This window comes from Sylvia atricapilla, chromosome 15 (genome assembly GCF_009819655.1).
Source record: "Sylvia atricapilla isolate bSylAtr1 chromosome 15, bSylAtr1.pri, whole genome shotgun sequence".
Classification (NCBI taxonomy): Eukaryota; Metazoa; Chordata; class Aves; order Passeriformes; family Sylviidae; genus Sylvia; species Sylvia atricapilla.
The window spans coordinates 10511649-10529652 of record NC_089154.1 but is presented as its reverse complement, the minus strand read 5'-3'; the positions used below and the strand labels follow the sequence as shown (position 1 = coordinate 10529652).

The following is an 18004-nucleotide window of genomic DNA, read 5'->3' as shown; positions in this document are numbered from 1 at the left end:
GACCTCCCTGTCTGCTCCATGTTCACACCCAGCAGAGCTCTCTGCTGGGGTGAGCCGACTCGGAAGCAACACAGAGCAATTACTCAGTACCAGTTACTCAGGTGGAAAAAATCCAGGAACAGAGTACAGCACCACCCACATATTTGTAGGGCTCTCAGCATCAGTGCCACACCTTTCTCTCATTTCAAGTGAGGAATGCAGCCCAGCTCGACATTCTGCAATGCTTCACCACTCCTTGGAGCATGACAACAGTTACTGGTGACTGTGGCAATGGCAACAGCTTTCTCACTTTGCCATGTTCTCCATAGCCAAAGGCTGGGCCCTCAGCATCCTCACAGCTGATCTAAAGTGTCTTTTGCTTCCTCAAGGCATGATGCAATCTCTGAAACACATTAGTATGAAGCTGGAAGATGCTGGAGTGATTGCAGAAGTGGCCCCAGAGTCATCTTTTACATGCATGGGTAGCTGGGGCAGGAGCTCTTCAGCTGTATTTAAAGAAAACCCATCACTGCATTGCTCTGAGCTCTGCACCAAGCACCCACAGCACTAAGATCATGGCTTCCTCCATGCAGGAGGCCCCACTCCAAATGGGTTGGCTACCCCATGTTAGGCTTTGGCAGCTACCATGAAGATACTCACAGTAGTAAGTGGCTTCTTTCAAGCTCATTTTTGTCCAAGGCACCTCCTGTGAGATCTGTCTGATCTGGAGGTTTCACCTCAGCATCTTTGATTGCAGCTTCTGATGGCGACTCGAACACTTCATCCGGGTAAGTAGAGAGCTCCTCATGAAGGACTCCTTCCTGGGCAGAGAGACAGCAGTCCCATCAGAAGCAGCCAACATCCCATTTGAGACAACAGCCCTGGCAGGAAGCAGTGCTGCTCTCTGCAACACACAGTCCTGCCAGAAGCAGAGTCCTGCTCTGCCTCTGGGCCAGCACCACACCAGACCCCTCACCCGAGCGAAGAAGGAAGTGTCGAGCTCATCTGGGAAATCCACCGTGTCCTCCTCCAGGAAGCTGGCAGGGGTGAAGCTGCGCCGCTGGGCCCTCCTCAGAGTGCTGTCCTTCACAGAGCGGCCCTGCAGCCAGGGACAGGGCCATGGGGACACTGCCAGAAACCTGAACCCCCACTCATTAACCCACCCCAGCCAGTGCACATGGAGCCCAAGCACTGAGCTTGGTTCATGCTTGTGGATGGAGCACAGCAGATGAGATGTGTGACACCATTCTGGTGAGATACACAGCTGCCACCCCACTTCTCAGCCCAGAGCACCCACCTCCAGGCTTGCCATGTGCTCCTCTACCATATATTGTATAATGAGTTTGACCAAACCAAGTGATGGCTGCTACTGGACACAGCAAAACCCATCACTGAGCCCAGGAAAGCAGGCACAAGGCAGGGTGAAGAGACTTGTATAGCAAGAGCCTCAGGTATTTCTGCTCTTCCATGGCTGCTTACCAGGGACCACCCAAAGGTCCAGACAGGCTGAACTGGGCCTGCTAGAATGCTCTGAGGCTGCTGACTGTGGGAATCAAAACCTCCAAGCCAATTAAAAAAAAGCAAAACCTGTACCAAAACTGAACCATCATCCCTTTCTTGCCAATCGTTCCTCCTGTACACATGGCTGAAACACAACAGGAGGTGACTTCATTTCCTCCCCTCCAGCACAGCCATCCCCATCCTCTCTGCTGGGCAGCTCCTTGTCTTGCCCCCGTCTCCCAGGGCCGGGAGCACCCAGGTGTGTGTGGGCAGTACCTTCACCAGCGCAGCGGCCGCCCGGAAGCTCATTTTGGCCACGGACTCGCGCTTGCGGCGCCGCGGGAGGCGGTTGAAGCCCGAGCGGGAGCTGGTGAAGGAGCAGAGGGACGTGGCTCCCGGTGTGATGGGCGTGTGGGGGATGCTGCAGCCGTCCGTGTCTTCGGCCATGCGGAACGCCCGCCCTCGGGCCAGCGGGTCGATGATCTGCAGAGAGGAGCAGCCTGTCAGTCCATCCGCCCCCAAACCCTTCCCAAAGCCTCCTCTCTCCTCTTGAGACCATCATGACTGGCTCCTGGGATTGACCACAATAAGCAGTTCTGCGATAGGGAGACAAGGAATTGCCTACTGGGTCTTTTTTCTCTTTTGTTAGTATTGATTATTGTCAGCCAGTCTGTTCCAGTATCTCACTGGATAAGACTCCAAACCTCCTCCAGCCCTTCCTAAGCTCTTGGTTTCATTGTCTCCCATGCCAATGAGCTCAACAGTCAGAGAATGTGCTATCTAAATAGGAGTTTCAAAAATTCCTGAAAACAGAAATGTTCTTTCTTCAGCTAGTTTCCTTCCTGATACTGGACAGCCTAGGACTTAAGCAGTTTCCTGTCATCCTGTTGAAACTTTACTGTAGATTTACATCTGCCTCCATTAATTAAGTTTAACAGCTGGATAAAGCAGGCAAGCTTCCAGGAGCTGCAAGCCCTTCTTTGGGACTCCTCAGGCCAGCACTCTCACTTATTCCAAACATACAAATCAACGTAATGAAAATATTGCCTTCAGCTACAAACCTTGCCTCTGTCCTTACATCATCACAGCTGTGGTTTCCATAAGACCTCTGTGCTTTATCCCAAGGTTTTACGAGCTTTTTTAATCCACAGTTGCACACTCAACAGGAAGCTTAATGGCCTCACACCTACTGACACTATGTTCTGATTCCATGGAGCCCACACAGAGCTCAATAATATTTCTAAGTCTCCTGTGACCAAAGACTAGGTGCAAGACATTTAACAGAAAAGAGGACAACAAGGAGAAAAGTGAATGAAAAATACACTACATTTTTCTCTGCTCTAGTGATGCCACCAGGTTGCAGGTCACAGACTGACTTGCTTTGGAAAGAATTGTTTTCCCACTCACCCAGTGGTGTTCACCAAAGCACAGTCATCAACCACATCAATTACTGTCGCTGAGTGGAGCAGTGATATTGTGGTTAGTTCTGGTCACTGGATGTGCTCATCTGGGCCCTGCCCCTTTGGGTCACAGTTAAAGGTAACAAGCAGGAGGTAGCACCAAACCCAGGTGCTCCTTGCAGGCACTCAAAACCACTTCTGAGGACCCAGGAGCAGAGCTGCTTGGGGCAGGGCAAATGTCCCCAGTGATTCCAGCCCTGCTATTGTACATTTGGATCCAACGTAGTGGCTACTCTGAGTACAACACAATTGTGTCCTCGTAAAATGGCAGCAGGAAGCCTGAGCTTAGAGCTCCTGGACCTACTGCACACCCCTAATCACCACAGTCACATCATGACAAACACAGGGAGCTGAGGGATCTCAGCCAACGAGACCCGAGAGAGGCTGCTGGAGAGAGAGCTGCCAAACTGTACCTGGGACATGACAAGTGTCTGAGCACAGAGCCCAGACAGGTCACAGCTGCCAACGTGGTGGAGACACCAAGCAGGGAATTGAGCGATGGCCTTGCCTCTGTCCCAGGTAACTCACCTTCTGCATGCCAAGCTGGCAGGGTCCCACGTAGAGAGGAGGAGGGGTCTCTGTGCTTGTCAGAGAAATATTGTCCTGACTGGGCAAGTCCATCTCCCGGATGACCTGAGGCTTGAGCTTCCCATAGCGCAGGCTGCAGTGCCGGAGGCTCTTCCTCTGCCATTTCTGAGTGGCATCGCTGTCTTTGCTCACCCCAAACCAGTCTGCTGTGCCTCTGAAAGATGCCAGCAGACAAGTGCTAAGAAGAAGGATGTTTGCTTGGACTATGCAGGTGAAAAGACAAAGCCCTGGTGGTCACTTCCAGCCCATCTCAATTCAAAGACAGAACTCTTTCCCAGGAGGGTCTCGCAGCTTGTCCTCAGCTGGTTTTAGCAACCTGACAGATGCTGGCCAGAAATGTTTAACCATCAACAGCATTCTGTCTCTTAAGACAGAAGAAAAATGACAGGAGATATTCACTGTGGGTAAAGGACAGTTTATTCTGAGTTTTTCTAATAAAGGAAAAGAAATGGTACAGAAATTCAGAAAATAACTTGGTGAAAGGTGTTTTTTTACTTTAAAAACCATCTATTGCAAACACTTACCATCTTTAGGCCAGGTCTAGATCCCCATTGTGAGACTGTACTATTTCACAGCTCTGTAACTTCTTTTAAAAGCCATCAGGAATCACTCTTCTCTCCCAGCCTCCCCTCCACACTCCCAGAATCTCCCTAACTTCTCCATTTCCTGCTGTACGATTTCTAACCCACTCAAGAGTAGCATTAACAGCAAAACTTGCTGCAGTTCTGGTCTCTGCAAAGGCAGACACACACAGCTCTAAGCTGCTGGTTGCAGAAGCAGGAGCACAAAGTTGCAGGCCATGAGGCAGGTTTGCTGCCAAGTGGCTGCTGCCACAGAAGAGCAGTGGATCAGAAGCAAAATCCCAAGGAAGGCAGGGAGGGATCAGGATAAGTCAGACTAAAAGCCTACTCCAAATCCTGCAGGACAGCTGATATCCCAAACTTACAGGGGGCATGGCAGCCCTGCCAAGCATTTCCCACCATGGCTAATCCATCCTCAGGAGATGACAAGCTGTCTCAGCCTACAGCTGACTGGCCCAGGTGTTGAAACCTGAAAATCTTCCCAAGCCAAACCCTTGGCCTCAGCCCCCCTGCTCAGGAGCAGGATCTCCAGCTGCTGAGAAGCAGGAACTCACAGATCACAAATTGAGCATTAAAATACACACTGGAGTAAAGCCTGGGATAAATCTAGAATTAGGCCACACAGGGGAACTCAGACAGTGCACTGGAGACAGGAAACTAGTCCTGTGGTTTTGCACCCTTCCAAGCAAAAACCCCGTCACAACAGGTGAAGGTGCTCTGCCACCATGTCAAAAGGAGTGTTTGAAATCCACAGCCTTGCTGACTAAAACCTTCCATATGCAGCCACCACACATTTTCCTCAGCCCTCCCTGTTCTCACAATGATACATAACAGACCCTTCAAAGGTCACATGGCCCACTGCTGGAATTCACCCAACCTCACTGACCGAAATGTCACTAGCAAGTCAAGCTGCCAACCTTTGGAGACAGGGCTGTGTGAAAATCTTGGGGCACCTCTCTGCTTCCACAGACCCACATCTTGAAGCAATCTTCCCCTACACCCAGAGCAAAGGCTCAGGGCCAGCCCCTGCCCTGACAGACTCACCAAGCCCACAGCACAGAGGTCAAGTTGCCAGTTTCTCTGGCATGACACACACCACAGAAAAGCCTGACAACTCAGAGGGCTCCCCACAGACTGTAACCAATATTTCAACTTCAAGCTCACCTTGAGTGACAAGCCTGTCCACAGGGCCTGAAAGGGAGAGGGGCTGAGGGTCATTTGGGCTCACATGAGCCTGCTGAGAAATGGCACTACCAGCAGCCTCAGAGCTCTTCAAAATTGTGTTCCCACTAGTCTGGAAAGACAAGCACCACCACAGCTGTTGGCACTGTGAGGAACACATGGAACTGCCAGAGACCACTGGCTGGGCCAGGGCCAGGGTAAAGAGCTGTCCCACTCCCTGATCATAACAGCCAAAATAGTCCACTAAAGAGTTTAGGGCATCTGGAGCACCCTGGGAAGATGCTGAATGCCTCTGTTCAGCTGGGAAACTCCATCACATCCGACGGAGTCCCCAGGGCACTGTAACAACCAACATCAGAGTCAGTTGTCACTCTTCTGTCATGATGAGCCAAGCAGCCCTGAAAGCCCAAGGCCAAACACAAGCAGCCCCAAAGGTGGTCACAGTGCCAGAGTGGCAGCTGGCCAACGGCAGCAGTGGGTTGGACAGGGACACAGAGCATAAAGTCCAGTCCCTGCCATGCACAAAGTCACACTGTCTGCCTGATTTAAAAGTTTCCTGAGCTCCAGATTTGGGGTGATGGTCAATGGGCCGTTGTGCCCTGGACTCCTGGAGTGGTTCCTCTCCTTGGTGCTAAGTAAACAAAGACCTCCACCTCAAAAAGAAGACAGTCACATCTGCATTAGAAAAAGCCATGATGTCAACAGGGAAAGAGTGGATGCTGTATTCCATTCACCAGCTCTGGACCAACATGACAATGTCTGTTTGGTGCTGCTTCCTCTCCTTCCCCTCCTGCCCCAAGAAGGCTTTGGGGCCAACATATGCTGCACTGCTGCCAGCAAAGGCAGGCTGGGCTAAGGCTGCCCTGGAGAGATATTCCAGCTATGGTGAACACCAGGAGGTTGACAGCTTGTTAGGAAAGGCAGGAGGGAGTGAGGCTGGCGGGTGGACAGCTTGTTAGTCCATGCTACTTATTGACAGCTGCCTACACATTTAGTAGGAGTGACAATTGTTTTTTGTTAGAGGCACACATGAACTTTCTCACTCTGCCTGTCTGTAGGCCTCTTGGGCAGTCCTGGGAAGGCAACGTGATCTCAGCAACAGCCAGACTCTGTGCAGTTCACAACAGCCCTGGCACACACATGCAGGGGTGGGTTTCACACTCAGTGCTACCAGTACCTGAAAAACGATCGGGGCAGGGACTGCCGCTTTCTCAGGGAGCTCCTGCCCCCCCGGTGCCCACGAGCGGGCAGGGTCTGACTCCTCTGAAACCGAACCTGCCTGCTGCAAAGAAAAGAGAGCTGAGGGGAAGGAACCTCCAGGGCTGTGGAGAGGAGCAGCCATTGCACCTCCTTCCATAGCCCCATGGGCAGCAGTTGCACCCCACTGCATGTGACAGTGGCCTCCAGCAGAGAGCACGACCTAAGAGAAACAACCAAGCTCAAGGCACACAGCAGCATCCTTGAATCCTCTTGGTGCACCTGTGACATGTGTCTCACATTGCTCTGGAAGGTACCAGGAGTACTGCCACCCCCTCAGCTCCCCCTCTAAGACCTGCCTTCTTCAGCCCAGACACTTAGCTACAGATTCCACGGCTGGCTTTGGACACCAGTGTGACACCATGGAGGTGTCAGTAGGCCTGACAGCAGGCCATGAGCTCCTCAGAGACAGGTCATTGGTGCCCTGACAAGATCTTGCCTAGTGCAGAAGTCTACCTGTGCCACATCTGCTGCCTTGCATGGACACTCTGGAAGACTGGACATGATGTTAGATGCTTTCATATGAATCATTCCCATGCCTTCTTCTGGACTACATAGGCTTGACTTCATGTTCACACTTGATCTGTGTCCTCCAGGGAAGACAGTATGGAGTCCTGCTGCAGTTTCACATTCTGTGCATTCTGAGGGCTGTGTTAAGCAGAAATCTTGGCAGTCAGCCTTCCTCAACTCGCAAAACAAATCCCAAGACACAATTTAGGGATGTATGGCCTGCATTCACCACTGCATCCCTAGCTCTGCTAAATGGAAAACAGAAGTTTAGGCCTTGGTACTTTCCAGTTCCCTGGCCTTGTTTCTGATCCACTCATTTCATGCTTTTATTGCTAGGGTTGTGTAACGTGTGCATCTCCTGCAGTTCTGCTCCTTGTAAAAGTAAATTTGTCACACCAGCACCAAAGCAGTTCACAGTTCCTCACTCCCCTTCATAAAAACTGCAAGTTGTGAGGACTTCTGGGGCAGGCTACCCTGGCCCTTCTACCCATAGCTTCTTATCAGGGCTTCCACAGCACTCTGCCAGGATATCACCTCATCCTTGATGTGCTCTTGCCTAATTGTTCTGGCAAGGAACATGTTAAGGGCAGAGAGGCAAGGGAAGAGATAGTGTAGGTGTTGCCAGGTCAACCTCAGCAGGCCCAGAGGCTGCCCAATGCCCTGAAAAGAGCAGACGCCACTTCATGGGCTCAGCTCTCCCAACCTCACAAGAAGCAGGATCAGAGTGGGCTGATGCAGGAGAGCTTCACCACCAAGGCAGCTGGGGAACATCTGAGGCAAAGGAAAACAGTGTGTGGGAGATCTCCCAGAGCTGGAAAGCTGCTCCTTTGTGAGTGGGCGAAGCCTGGCTGGCTGGAAGTACCCCTGACCCATGGAGTTCCAGGGATGCTTCTGGGATCCAGGCAGGCCTGACACACTGCCAGAGATAGAAGCAAGTCATCTCAGGAGACAAGCTGGGAGAGCCACTTCCTCTGGGCAAACGGGGGAAGCCTTTGCCATGGTGAGGGAAAGAGCATCCAGGTCTGTATGGCCATGTCTCAAAAGACTCCTAATGACAACCCTTTGTAGCAGTGGGACACAGAGCAGCCTCTCTCTGCTCTCCACCACCCCTGAAAGCCATCTCAAGGACCTACCAATGAGCCAGTGCTAGGAGCCAAGTTGCTGAGAGCCCTGCACTGCTCTGATGGGCTTTTACCTCCCTCAGCAACCATGTGCTCCCAGACACTGCACCAAAGCAAGCCCAGCACACCCCATCTACAATCACAGCTAAACATCAGGGCTTGAGACATCCTGTAACTGAGAAACAGCCCCCCCTGGGGCATGGGAGCAGCCAAAATCTGTCTGTAAGTGGCAAAGACCATTCATTGTCCTGGTCATCAGCATCCTCCTCCCAGGAACTGTCTCCTCACGTACTACAGACAGGCTATACAACATCATTTGGCTTCTGTATTGGGGACCAACCTGCACCCACCTTTCCACAACCTCACAAGGTGACGAGGGAGTCACCCTAACCCTGCTGTGCCAGGCAACGGGATGAGCAGAGAACCATGAACCCACAGCTCCTGGGTGGCACTGGATGTCGGGAAGGGCCTGCAGCAGGCCCCAGGAGCTCCGTGCCTCACCTCTTGATGGTCTGTGTGATGGAGGTCTGTCGCTGCAGCGCGGGTCTCCGGGCGGGGTCGTGCGGCAGGGACGGCACGCGGCTGTTGTCGGCCGGCATGCTGACGCTCCGCAGGAACGCCTGGCGCCGCGTCGGCTGCCGGGGGAAACACGAGGGAGTCAGAGCTGTGGGACTGAGGGTGTCAGCAATTCAACATGGACTGCATCAGCTCCTGCAGCACACCCTCCTGGCTGTTGTCTACCCAAACCACACTCTCCTAGACCACTGCACAAGGTCAAGAGAAGCACAGTCGGTGGGATTTGCTTCTTAAGTGGCTCTGGATCTGCACTAAAAGCTTGTGAGAGGTGTGCGTGGGTCTGTAGTTGCTGCCTGGTACAGCCTAAGCAAGCTGGGAAGGGCTTTGTTCATAGCCTAACTGCCTGGGCACACTCACATGTCTTGGCTAAATGTCACCTACCAAATGTGACACAACTCACTGGGTTGTTCTCAGTTCATACAATTGCCTCTCCAGGGCTGCTCTGAATTACATTTTTATCAGCTCAGCAGAGCTCATCTCCCATTTGAACAGGGCAGGCTGAGCAGATTGCCCCTCTGGCATGCGATGCTCTGATTGATCCTCTGGTCAGGCACTGTCTGTGCCTCAAGACTACTTCAGCCTCTCTAGCCCAGAAAGCTAATGGGCTTTCATTAACAGCTTTGATATCTTTTATGTAAAAGCAGTGCACACATACTCAGGTAGTAAGTCAGAGGAGCACACAATGCATTCTTATCCTGACAGCCTGGGCTGTGCACAGGAGACCCCAGAGCACATCACCTCCACCAGCTTCCATCATAAGCACAGAGTATCTCTCCAGGTGCCCAGCTGCATTTAGAGATTCCAGACGAGGGAAGATCCATCAAAGCCTTAAATAATTGATTCAGAAGGTTTCAACCTGTACTGGTAAAACCCTGAACTCCACTTTAATCTCTACAGAGTGACTCCCAAACTCTTCCCTTCCAAGGGAAGACCACAACCAAGATTTATCTGCCAGGAGCAGGTAAGTGAGTCCTTCATGTAAGTGAAGTGCATTTGAGTCCCTGGATCACAGAATGCTGAAGAGGACAGTTCTTGCAGCTCTAAGTGCAGTAGAAGTTGCCTCTTAAGACAAGCTTGTCCTCAGCCCTCTCCAGAGAAGGTGTATAACTCTCCATTTCTTTAATGACTAAATTTTTTTTTCATATAACTGACTGAACCCAAGCCCTGTACACACTCACGGAGCTGGGCAGCAAGAACCCTCTGGCTCTGCCTTTGGTGCACAAAATCTCTGTTCCTGCAGCAAGGTTACACAAACAGCCAGCATTCAAACCCAGGTCTTAGCCCTACAGCAGTTTTTAATACCTTGTAGCAGGTATTCCTGATATTCTTCCTCTCCCCAGCACAAATAAGGGTGTTGTACTCTCATGCTTTGCACAGTTCTCATTAACCTATCACCTCATCTCTACTTCAGCACTCCTCAATGTTATGTATTTCTCATCCCACATGGTCCTCTTATGTTCCTAATGCTGCTAACAGCTTTGTGTTGCCAGTAACTGTTCTTTGCTGTTACTGATGAAAGTCTGTCCTTAACTTGGCTATTCATAGGTCAGATTCATACCCTGCTCATTTCAGCACAAGCTCCAGCACTTCCAGGCCCTCATGCTTGTCTGGGAGACCTTCAGTCCTCCCGTACCCTGAAGAAATGCCTGTTTGAATGCCTCACTCTCATATCCCAGCCAAGACACTTTTCACAATGCCCACATCCAAACAGTCACATCCACTGATGTGAGCACATCAGCCACCCACCCTCATCCCTCCCACATTCCCTTCAAGGGGAGTTAATCACTGCTCATAAATTTACTCAAAGGCTCTGTCCCTTCTTATGTGGCCTCATGACCTGCCATCACACGCTGCCCTTCCCTCAGCCAGGAGTGTTGGGTCCCCAGGCACAGGGATGCTCCCAGCACATCCCTCCTCAGCTCCACAGACCCTCCCTCCTCCCTAGCCCCTGTACCTGCACGGGCTGAAGGGGCTCTTCTGGCACAGCCATGGGCACTGGCACCGGGATGTCCAGTTTTAACCATGGTGGCTTCTTCCGCTGTAAACTGCTCGTGCTGTCGTGTCGTGCCTCCGACATCGTCCCACGCTTGTCCTCAGGCCTAGGAGAGAGGAGACACCAGAGTCAGGAGGGAATGTGACATCTCATCCCTCACAGCCCATGCTGGCAGGGTGAACAGAGAGTTCTCCTGCTAGCTGTGACTGATGGGCCACAAGCCTCACGTGGGATGAATTCCCAAAATGCCTCATGAGGGCTCAGCTTGTGCCCACACTGGTCCTTCAGCACCTGACACTCAGAGGACACAGAACCTTGAGCCGGATACAGAGACTGCAGTCACAAGTTTGAGTTGCCACCCATTAAGATTTTTGCTGAGACTACTTACTGTGAGATCCAGATTCCTTAAGAACAAGCTGTGAATTAAATCTTAATGAGATCTGGATCCAGACCAACCAGCTAAGTAACTGCAGTATCAAAAGCCACTGACCTCCCTCTAAAACCAGCTTGTGACTCACAGACACCCTTTTTTGCCCACCCAAAGCCAACCCACCTACCCCTTAACAATTAACAAGTGGCCATTTCTCATCACTGTTTCTAATCTGTTTTAAATGTAGTGATTTTCTAGAAACACAACACAGTGCACAGAGCAATACCAGTATAGCATGAACATTAGAGAATTGGCACTAATCCTGAACTAAGAGTGGTTTTCATACATAAATAATAATGATATGGCATTTAAATAAAAACCGCTGTGTAATCCAAAAGCCACAGTGAGCAGAGTGACTCGCTGTCATCTTGCCCACTCTGCTGCAGTTTTATCCTCCTGTTTGGGATCACAGGAGTCTTTCAGGCTGGCAGAGCACCTACTTCACGGTGCACACTCAGAGAAACAATTCAGAAAACAGATTTCACTGGAGGTAGATCAGCTCAGATACCTCCACAGGTACCTTTCAACCTAAATTATGCTATAAATTTTTATTTCTTCCTCTCCTATCACACACACAACTTCAAGTGAACAGTGGGAAGCATGTTTGCTGAATGGAACAACAGATTCCATTCCCTCCCAGCTCTCTCCTTGCATGGCCCTAGCCTGGCCTTAGCCTGGCCTATGGCCCTTAGCCACAGGGGACAAAAATAACCAAGCGCCCCAGCCTCCCTACCACAGTGGACAGATGGAATAAGCAACCGGTTAAATCAGCAGGCATACATGCTTTGACAGGGAGTAGGAGAAAAATTCTGTTGGAATAAAAACTTAGCGCTCTTACAGTGTTAACACAGCCCATTTATTTTAAATGCAGACTGAGTTTAACACGTAAGGATTCCTCCTTAAGAGAGGCCAAGTCCTAGGCAAGGACCAGAGGCAGAGGGATCTCCACCCTCTCAGACATTTGGCACGCAACAAAACAAGGCCCTGAGCTGCCTGAATTATCCCAGCCTTGCAGTGGCTGAGCCAGTCAACCTGCACAGGTACCTCCCAACCTAAATTAGGCACTGGTTCTCCAAAACGTGCACTGCCTTGCAGGGCATTTCCAGTGTATTCCCACAGCTCCCTGCAGCTGCTCTGGAAAGGGAACTGCACACACCATTGCAAAAGATGCAAGCTGGGGGGCAGGCAGGAGGGAAATAGGTCAACAAATGGGAATGGGGGATGATCTGGATTGGGTTAGGAGAGAATCTCATCTAAAAGGAGCTGAAGGCCAGCTGCTGGTTCAGTCGCGCGAGCTGGGCCGGCTGCCAGGAGCACCGTGCTCAGCTGAGCCGGAACGACAGAAAGGGAGGACTCGGCTGTAGGTGGATGAAGGTTGGGTTTCAGCAAATACCACAGGCCCCCAAAAGTCTGGGAATTCATGATCTAGCCTGTACAGACATGCTCTTCATACATGCACCACAGTCCTGTTGCACAGATGCAGTGCTGTGCATGAGAGGGACACAAATCTTTCCTTCCCTCCCCGCTGAGCTGCAGGCATGGCTAAATACAACTGTTCTAACTTCCTATAAGATAAGAACAGTGAGTGAGAGTATTAGGGGAACTCCTGCCTGTGCTTGGTATGAGTAAATCTGCTATGAGACACGATTTACTGAAAGGTCTTGCAAATTTGTCTTCATGGTGAGGTCAGAAAGCAAAGCAGATTTCTCACACTTGAAATAGTCCAGCAAAGAGCTTCAGCATTTTCCCCTGAGGATCACAAGCACAACATCCCCTCAAGGTGCCCTAATCAGAGATCAGCCAAGAGAGACAGAGCCACCACTCTGGCACGACCAAACACAATCTATTTCACACAACTCAAGAGCCTCCTTCCTCTTCCTTCAAGGGCAAATTCAGAGCCTCTGAAGTAGCAACTCTGCTTTTTCCAGCATCTCACCACTGAGCCAACATCACTCAACATCCTTCCTGTCTACCTACAGAGCTGCCTTTGTGAGCAGGAGCTCTGGGTGTAAAGAATAGAAGAGTGGAAGACTTGCAGCTTTATCAATCAGTGAGGCCAAGCCAGGAAGGCAGAGGATGAATCACACTTGTATTGCCCGAAAGTTGCTGCAATAACGTGAAACCCTGTGAAAGACTTCCGATTAAATCTGTTTTGAGTTTCCCCTCCTAAATTGCCACAGACCACAGACAGTGATGTCCACATATCTTCACTGGCTTCCTTGCCACCCTTGCAGACTAGCACATGGGACCTCCAGGGTGTACACCCCTGTCAAAGAGCACAGGGCATGCACACACAGGGGTCAAGCCTGTGGCTTTACAATTACCCCCCAAAGTTGACTCAGCTTTGTACTTTAGGCAAGGTGAAATTTCAAGATGAAATTCACGTTCTGACAGAGCAATGGATTGCTCTCCTTTCTCCCCATTTCAGCAGTTAAAGAGTTCTTTAAGTAGCAAAGCATAAAAATGCCTATATAATAATTGTCTAAATGCATTCAGTATTTAAATCCCAGGTGAGTTTCCAGGTTGGCTGCAAACAGAGTAGTACGTAGGAGCAAATCCCTCGACCAGTTCAACCTTCATTACTCACTAACAGGTTCACTTCCCAGGAAGAGAGTGCAGTGAAAGCAGAGCTGTTCAGCATTCCCAGCTCCCTGTGTGCATTTGGAGCAGCCAAAAATAAACCTTACAAACACCTAAGACTGGATCAGAGCCCTGCCAGGGCAAGCACTGTGAATTCTGTATGAATAATCAGCTACAGCACAGGTCAGGAAACTGCCTCTGCCTCAGGCACAAAAAGGCCTGGGGTATGGTCATAAGAGACAGGTCTCCAGGAGCCTGAATGTGGATCCAGCTGAATATACACATATAGAGACTAGATGAGCATCAGTGCACAGCTGTATGCACAGATGTACAGAGACATGGTCCATTTGCATGGCAGGTAACACCCTTTATCACACCTACCCCTCACTCAAAGTGCTGCAAATTTCTGTCTCAGCACTGCAGTGAAAGCACTTGCTGAGTTTGACACTGACCCCTTGGCTACTTTTAGGGCTCAATGTTTCAGGGTCCAGCATCCACGTATTTCATCAGGCCAGTGGGCTTTGAAACAAAGTTGACTGCATTGATACATATTTTATTTGAATGGTCCCACACATCGATCTCCATTTCTCGGTACTGTCAGGAGGCCACCAAGAGCAGCAGGATGGGAACACACATAGCAGAGCCATGCAGGGTCAGGCTCCCTCTAAAGCCAGTATCTCATTTCCAACTGAGGATGCAGGCACAAGGTAGGAGTACAGGATCACTCGACAGTTCTATCTCCCAGGACAGAGCCATGGCACACGCTATGAATAACTCACAGGCTTCTTATGCCAGAAATGTCTTTGCATGTAACAGTTCTGTATCCATCTCCATATCTATCCAATAGTTATTATTTCAGAATTTATCCAGCTCATTTTTTTAACCCAAGCAAACTTCTAGTATTCATAACTGCACAAAAGCTCCAGAGCTGAAACACATGCTGTGTGACAAGCCTGCTGCAGCCTGTCTGCAAACCTGTCATTTCCTGGGTTCACTTGTTCTGTAGTTCTTGGACTACAAGAGTGACCAGCTTTTCCCTATCCCCTTTCTCCACGCAAGTCCTGACCCTAGAGACCTCTTCCATGCTCTTCCTACCATCCCCTCTTCCCACACTCACATCCAGAAGCTCAGTCCTGGTACAGGGGCTCTTTCAGACTTCTTACCTGTGCTTGCTTAGTTTGAACTCTGTTCCACCAGCATCACAAAATTCAGGAATATGCAAACACAAGGCTGAATGAGAGGTATTTGCAAATCCAGCTTCTTCTAACTGATCAGCTGATAGCAGCATAACAATTATTAATAATGCCCATTACAATTAAAATAACCAAAAGGAAAAATGTATCAATAGAGATAGTCTGGGAAATTCATCTTCAAAAGGCCTGTGCAAGGTCACCGAACCAGAATGAAAGGCAAATCCACAGTGCTGTGGGTCAGGCTAAGAAAGGGGGAGAGCACGATAAATACCAAAGTTGGCACATGATCAAGGAAAGCTGCTTAGTGAAATCTACTGACCCAAAGAGCAAAGGAAAAGCTTTGTCCAGAAGCCTGAGCATGTTCCCAAAACTGATGGGCATCCTAAATACATTTAGAAGCTCGCACAGTCATTTCAAAGAAAGACCATCCTTCCATTTAAACAGACAATTGAAGCTATTCCCATGTTGATTTCTTTTCTTCCAAAATCTCCATTTTACCAGCATTCCCATTTAAAATAAAGCTGGCCTTTTTCCCCCAAGAAACATTCCAAACAAAATCCAAACCAAAACAAAACCCCGACTTAATTCAACACTACCACACAAATAAACAGCATCTGCTTTTTCCAACACCACTGCTCCTCTCCAGCACAGTGTGTGTGCATGTTCCTACAGACACCCCCAGGAGGTAACAGACACCGGGGTTATTCCACTGCAATCCGATCACCACGTCCCGTGGTCACACTCCAGCTGTTTTCTTCCATTTTTCAAACCCCATCACTGCAACAATTGTCTTAACAGTGCCTGCCACACAAAGTCCCAGGCAAGACCCAGGTGCCTGAAGGGGTCTGCACAGGCACCTCCTCTGGTTGAGGCACAGGAATCCAGGAGGATACAGCAAAGAAACAGGGATCCTCAATGTGTTCTCCAGACAGGATGAGCCAGAGGAGAAAGCTCCTGGCTGTGCCTCTCTCTCCAGGAGGATTGCTGCTGGCACAGCAAGGAAAAGGCAGGAAGTCCAAAGACAAGAGGAGCAGTGGGGTTTCAGTCTCATGGCTGCCAATAAAACCATCTAGCATGGATCAGACCCAACGAGTTACAAACAATATCCCAAACACCAGGCATAGGCCAGCCCTTTGAAACAGGCCAGATGGAGGAGCTGAGGGCAGGCAGGGATGGGGAAGGTGGGACAGGTCTGTGGCCCTGCACTCTTGGCGAAAGCTGCTAAGGGCACAGCACAACCCAAGCTTTGGCTGAGACCTGAGACCACTACCACTGAGAGAATCCCTGAGAAATGAAACAAGGCCATCAGCACTGCCCAGGGCCCTCTCCTGCTTTCCCAACGCTGGCTGCTGGGAAATGCTGTAAGGCTTTGCAGACCCACAGGCTGCCACAGCAGAAGCTGTGTCTGAGCAGTCCAAGCAGCTCTGAGCACAAGGCTGGCACCGAGCTGTGCAGACATAGTGCCCTTTGAGCCCTGCCCCGCAGGGAGCTGGCAGCATTTACATTCCCACACACACCCCACTGCCCCTCTCACGGCTCTTTGCCATGCATAAGCTCTGCCTGAGTGCTGCTTCCAGGAGCCTGCACCAAATCACACAGGCAACAGTTCCTCAGGGCTCTCTGGCTTCTGCTCACAAGCAAACCCATCTGCCAGCTAGCTGCTTGCTGCCCAGGCAGCAGGCTTGCCTCACTCCACTGAGCCACTACAAGGTGTTTTACCAGCACAAACTAACTCTAGTAAATTATTTCCTATTGATCTGGCATCCTGAAGAGGCTCAGACAATCTCAGATAAGCCTTGTGCAACCCGGAGAGGAAGGGTAGGACCAGCCTATTCAGTGATGGCTCAGCATGACAGCAGCTCAGGTGAGACATCAAATACACGCCCCAGCTGTTGTCCCCTGCTTGTGTGAAATTGTCCTACTCCATCCCCAGTGGAGATCTCACCATGAGCCACTTAGTTGAATTAGCTGAGAAATACCAACCAAAACTGCCTGGGTTGGAAGAGGCCAGGCAGACCCCTAGACAGGAAATGGGAAGCTGCATTGGGTTGGTATTTCATGCAAAGCCTTGTAAAGGGATGGAATTCAAAGAGGTACAGCAGGAGGGCAAAGCTTCAGCTGAGACGCAATGAACTTGGAAAAGGTTCGGCTGCATACAGAGACCTGTTTTAAGTACAGCTGCATACAGAGGGTTTTAAGTACAGTACAGGTAATGAAAACATCTGCCAGTGAAGTGTGAATGTACATGAGCTAATTCCATGATCAAGAAAGGAGACCTGATATCCTTTCGAGCAACTGATTTTCCTGATTTTCAGAAAAACATGAAGGTCATGATGGAAATCAAACAAAAATTAGTTCCTACTTGAACACCAGCATTAAAAGCTTACAAAGCAGCTTCACCTGGGACCTGAAGGTGTGGTGCCCTCATACAGAAGAGAGAGGAAAAACAGGAAGCTCAAAAACCTCTTCTGATTTCTGTTAGTCCCCAGATCTGTAGTTGAACTCCTTCGAATACAGGTTAAAAGATGACCCTCAACTGCAACATGCAAACACTCACAAGCAACAGGCTGATCTTCAAGTTCCTTTTGTTGCAGCAGACAAATGGCAAAATAGTAACAAGAACTCAGAAACCAATGCTCAAAATTCAAGCTAAAAAGATGTCTCAGACACTTGGAAGAGAGGCAAGCCAACAGAAGGAGTGACCCAGCCCTGTGTGCTGCCCTCCTCCTCCTGCTGGCACCAGCATCCCCACAGCTGTTGGGTGATCCACACTGGGAACTGACCCACATGAGGTCAGCAGAGAAAATGGCTCGTTCCAGCCCCAGCTCCTTCCCACATGGCTCCACAAACACTTGTGCCAACAGAAGAAAGGGGAAGAAGCAGGAACAAACAGAGCAGCTGGAGCCAGATGACTGGACTGCTTCTCGAGGCAATATAATTTGAAGGGATTGTTGAAAACATGGCCCAAAATTCAGATTTGTAGCACTGTGTGCAGCCAAGAATTATCCCAGGGAGGTGGTGGGTTCAGCATCTCTAAATAATCTTCTGAGAAGC

General features: G+C 50.1%; 1 protein-coding gene across 2 annotated transcripts in view; it reads right to left on the bottom strand.

Annotated features, from left to right (window-relative positions):
• Nucleotides 1-18004, bottom strand: part of RHBDF1 (rhomboid 5 homolog 1) — a 34908-nt gene that overhangs the window by 9010 nt on the left and 7894 nt on the right. Inside the window, exons 2-8 of one of the 2 annotated variants that reach the window (XM_066330201.1) lie at nucleotides 10709-10853; nucleotides 8680-8813; nucleotides 6468-6572; nucleotides 3468-3681; nucleotides 1756-1962; nucleotides 956-1078; nucleotides 640-800 (exon numbers count right to left, since the gene is read on the bottom strand). In XM_066330201.1, the coding sequence (XP_066186298.1) occupies nucleotides 640-800; nucleotides 956-1078; nucleotides 1756-1962; nucleotides 3468-3681; nucleotides 6468-6572; nucleotides 8680-8813; nucleotides 10709-10853 (1089 nt within the window). The remainder of the gene's footprint in view (nucleotides 1-639; nucleotides 801-955; nucleotides 1079-1755; nucleotides 1963-3467; nucleotides 3682-6467; nucleotides 6573-8679; nucleotides 8814-10708; nucleotides 10854-18004) is intronic. The other variant, XM_066330202.1, reaches the window with a different exon arrangement.